The 3683-nt window shown below is 33.4% G+C and overlaps 1 protein-coding gene across 2 annotated transcripts in view; it reads right to left on the bottom strand.

The window, feature by feature from the left end:
• The window catches only part of LOC108748100 (F-box/LRR-repeat protein 16), a 9647-nt gene that overhangs the window by 3900 nt on the left and 2064 nt on the right, over window positions 1–3683 (bottom strand). For both annotated transcript variants that reach the window (XM_018486105.1, XM_018486106.1), the window contains exons 2-4: window positions 2275–2639; window positions 1620–1913; window positions 913–1204 (exon numbers count right to left, since the gene is read on the bottom strand). In XM_018486105.1, coding sequence (XP_018341607.1) covers window positions 913–1204; window positions 1620–1913; window positions 2275–2639 — 951 coding nt within the window. The remainder of the gene's footprint in view (window positions 1–912; window positions 1205–1619; window positions 1914–2274; window positions 2640–3683) is intronic.

The following is a 3683-nucleotide window of genomic DNA, read 5'->3' as shown; positions in this document are numbered from 1 at the left end:
ACAACAATATTTTAAAATAATAAAAAGTTACAAAGAAGGTCATTTGAATATGAATTCTGATATTTTTCTTTGATTTTTATAATAGAAATTATATTTAAAAAAATGTAAAAATTTATAAAGTATGAAAATTTGCTTATTATATTTATGGTAACATTACAACTGACTTTTTAAAGTGGAAATTAATTTTATATTTATTCTTCTTTTTACCATATTTTTATTTTAATTATTTAATAAATTTAATTAATTAATTAAATTTCATTAATAATAAACGTCAATTAATTTTACGTTTCAACATACTTGAATTATAAAATTTTATTAGTGTCATAAATAATTCTCTTTTGCAATATTATTATTTAAATAAGATATACATTTGTTATTTACAAAATATATACACTTATTACTAGCAGAGTTACTATAACTTGAGTTTGAGCTATCGGTAACAGCTAAATAAAGCTATGTTCCCCTTAATTCTAAATTTAAGCACATATGCATCTGCTTTAATTTCGGACTATTACTATATTGCTCTACATCTAATTAACTTTGTCATTAACAAAAGGTTCAATTAGAATTTAAACTTGATAAAAGGCTCATATTTTTCAAAAATAATTTGATGATTTGCCTTCATCGTTTGTGTGTGTGTGATTTTAACTAAGGAATAAAGATCTTTAACTTTTAATTTTTTAAAAACAAAGTTTTATCGTATATCTCAACAAATGTAAATTTGTCTTCATATTTTTAAAGATAAAACTGTCCGTCAAAGAATAGATTGTCTTAAACTTCTCAAAAAATCTTATATTAATATATAATATTGTTACATTTGAATGCTATAACAAAGAACTTGAGATGAGAAATAAATTCATTAAAGATGCTTTCAAGCAAAACGTATCCAAATAAAGTGATAATGACTCTCACCAATATTTACTACGCCGTGATTTGTGAGCTCCCAGCAGGATTGCAGTTTCAAGATGCTAAGTGCGCTGCTTTGCTTTGCACTGAAGTAACCAAGTGCAGCGTCAGTAACATGATAAGCTTGCAGAGAAAACTCATAGAGGCTCGGCAACAACTGAGCCACAGCGCCGACAGCCTCGTCGGCGACATTGATGCAATCCGACAAAGACAACGACACTATTCTGGGAGTAAGGCATGCCCACAGGCCAGCCTCTGTTATCTCATTGCAGCCGGCCAATTCAAGCTCATACAAAGCCTAAAAATAATGCAAACCAAATGGTAATTAAGTCGATTCGACACGTATCGTGCGCGTCTATACTTGACAAACGTATCTCTGCGTATCTCACAATCTTCTTAATGGGAACTCATTTCTTTAGTTATGGAATTACCTCGTGTCGCAAATTGAATCTTGGTTTGAGTGACACGGCATCTTCCGCGCGAGCGGATTTAACGATTTTTTGTTTTCAAATAAAACCTAATCGAGAATGTACGTCTTATTGCACAATGTTGTTATGCGAATACTGTAATTTTTCGATTTTGGGCGTTATCCGAATTACGAAAAATTGTAGAATCTCTTACAAGCTATACATATACATATATGTATAGCTAGGATAGATAAGCGTTACGATAGAATTACGATAAAATACTGAAAATAAGATCATAGAATTTACCTGCAAATGATCCAAGAGAGTTTCGAGACCTCGGTCCGTCACCGCGCAGCATCGCAATGATAGAGAATGCACGTAACGTTGAGCCAACGGAAAACCGCGTGTTAATTCCGGAATATCTTCGTCGGTCGCACCTAAGAGAACTAACGAATCGAAGCCTCTTCTTACTAAAGAAGCGTAAAGTCGGGTACGTGCGTTTGATTGCATAGCGCGAGCCTCGCGGCATCGCACCACCGGTACCAGCCCCGTCCAAAGACGTGGTCTCGCATACAAAACGTCTCTCCATCTCGTGCAAACCTATGCATATAACGTCATGATAATATCATGTAATTAAATCCATGGACACACACACACACACACACACACACACACACACACACACACACACACACACACACACACACACACGCACGCACACATATGCATATTTGATTTGAAGATGAAAAAGCTGACGTGACGATAATAATGTATCGCGATACAAATATGACTGCGAGGAAAAGTAAAATATCAAATATAAAAGTTAAATATCAATATTGTAAAATTGACTATGATGAACTATGAATATGAAAATTGGGCCACGAGATATTTTTTATATTTTTTAATTGCATGGCGGCAAGTTTTAATTGTATATAATTGAAATACAGAGAATTTCACGCACTTGAGCCAAGATTCTTCTTTCCGTAGCGTTAAAGTAGAGAAAAAATCGTCCAAGGAAGTTATCGTCTTGCATCAACTGTTCCCACGTAATCGGTGGCATGTAACCGCCGGTTCCTCCACTTGCCAGGGGAACGGCTATCTTCATCCTATTTCTGGGTATCCTACTTCTGCTCGGGGTGACGTTATTCAAGCGTTCTTTATTGTTGCCTGCTGGTACGTTGTTAATGGTCTGTGCGGCACTTCGACTGGGCTTTTCGGGCATCGCATTCGCATTATTCGCGCTTTGCAAATTCATGTAAGCGACGCTACCACTGCCGCCGCAGAAGACGTTTGTCACGCGTTCCATCACGCTGGTCTTGCCGCTCCCTGAAAAATTTCAGGCCTTCAGGTTTCAACATTTTCCGTTCGCGTGTTAAAAACTCGTAGAACATAAATTACAGTAACGTTACATCAAGCTTATAATTCCCAATGTAACTGCAGTATATATCGTTGGGAAATTATAATATATATTAATGTAATGTAACGTGACCAATCGTCTCAATTTTAATTTTTAACTCTTCGTCCCACTTTACGCGTGGGTCCCAAATTTTGTTCCAAATTCAGGACATAATTATGAATTGTCCCTTTTTTAAGTGTGAAATATGTATATTTTTCAACTAACGTGATTTTCTCTTAAAAATCCAGATATTATTCATAAAATACTTTTTTTTTTACTAGAAAAGTACAATTAAAAAAAATAAAATGTGAGATCTCGTATAAAAGTTAATATAATTTTTGTTGTGATCTCATGTGTTATACATTACATTAAGTCTTGTTAGTTATTTAATTTACAAATATAATAATATAATATTGTTTATATATGTTTCATTAACAATTATATTTACCTACTAAAATTTAATTAGAACAATTAATATTGAATATTTTTTAATGTCTCTCTCTCCCTTCTTAAGGAGTTGCCCTCAGTGTAATGTTACTGATAGTTCGTGTTCTGCAGGAAGGCAGCAAGTTTGCAGATTAAACAGTAATTGGAATAGCGAGTGGAAAATTCAGAGTTTAAGGAAACGAATGAACTTTAGAACCACGGACAGAATTTGTCTAAGAATTTGCAGAGCTAAAAAAATTTGTGAAAATAAAAATTTGCAAAACAAAGAAGCGGGAAAGTCAAAGGAACGAAAGGATAAAAACAATATATATTGCAGGATTTTGAAAAAAGATTTATACATATACGAGTATGTACTGGATTTTACAAATAAATTTAGAAATTAAGAATTTCTGAAAATATAGACTCTTTATTTTATCTTGAATATTTTATTATCTGCAAAATTCTAAAAGTTGAATTGAAAGAAACTGAAATCTATAAACTTCACAATCGTGAAGAGAGAGAGAGAGAGAGAGAGAGAGAGAGAGAGA

Source organism: Trachymyrmex septentrionalis, unplaced genomic scaffold (assembly GCF_001594115.1).
Source record: "Trachymyrmex septentrionalis isolate Tsep2-gDNA-1 unplaced genomic scaffold, Tsep1.0 scaffold21, whole genome shotgun sequence".
Classification (NCBI taxonomy): domain Eukaryota; kingdom Metazoa; phylum Arthropoda; class Insecta; order Hymenoptera; family Formicidae; genus Trachymyrmex; species Trachymyrmex septentrionalis.
Note: the sequence above shows the minus strand (reverse complement) of the source record. Positions and strands in the feature narration are given on the sequence as shown.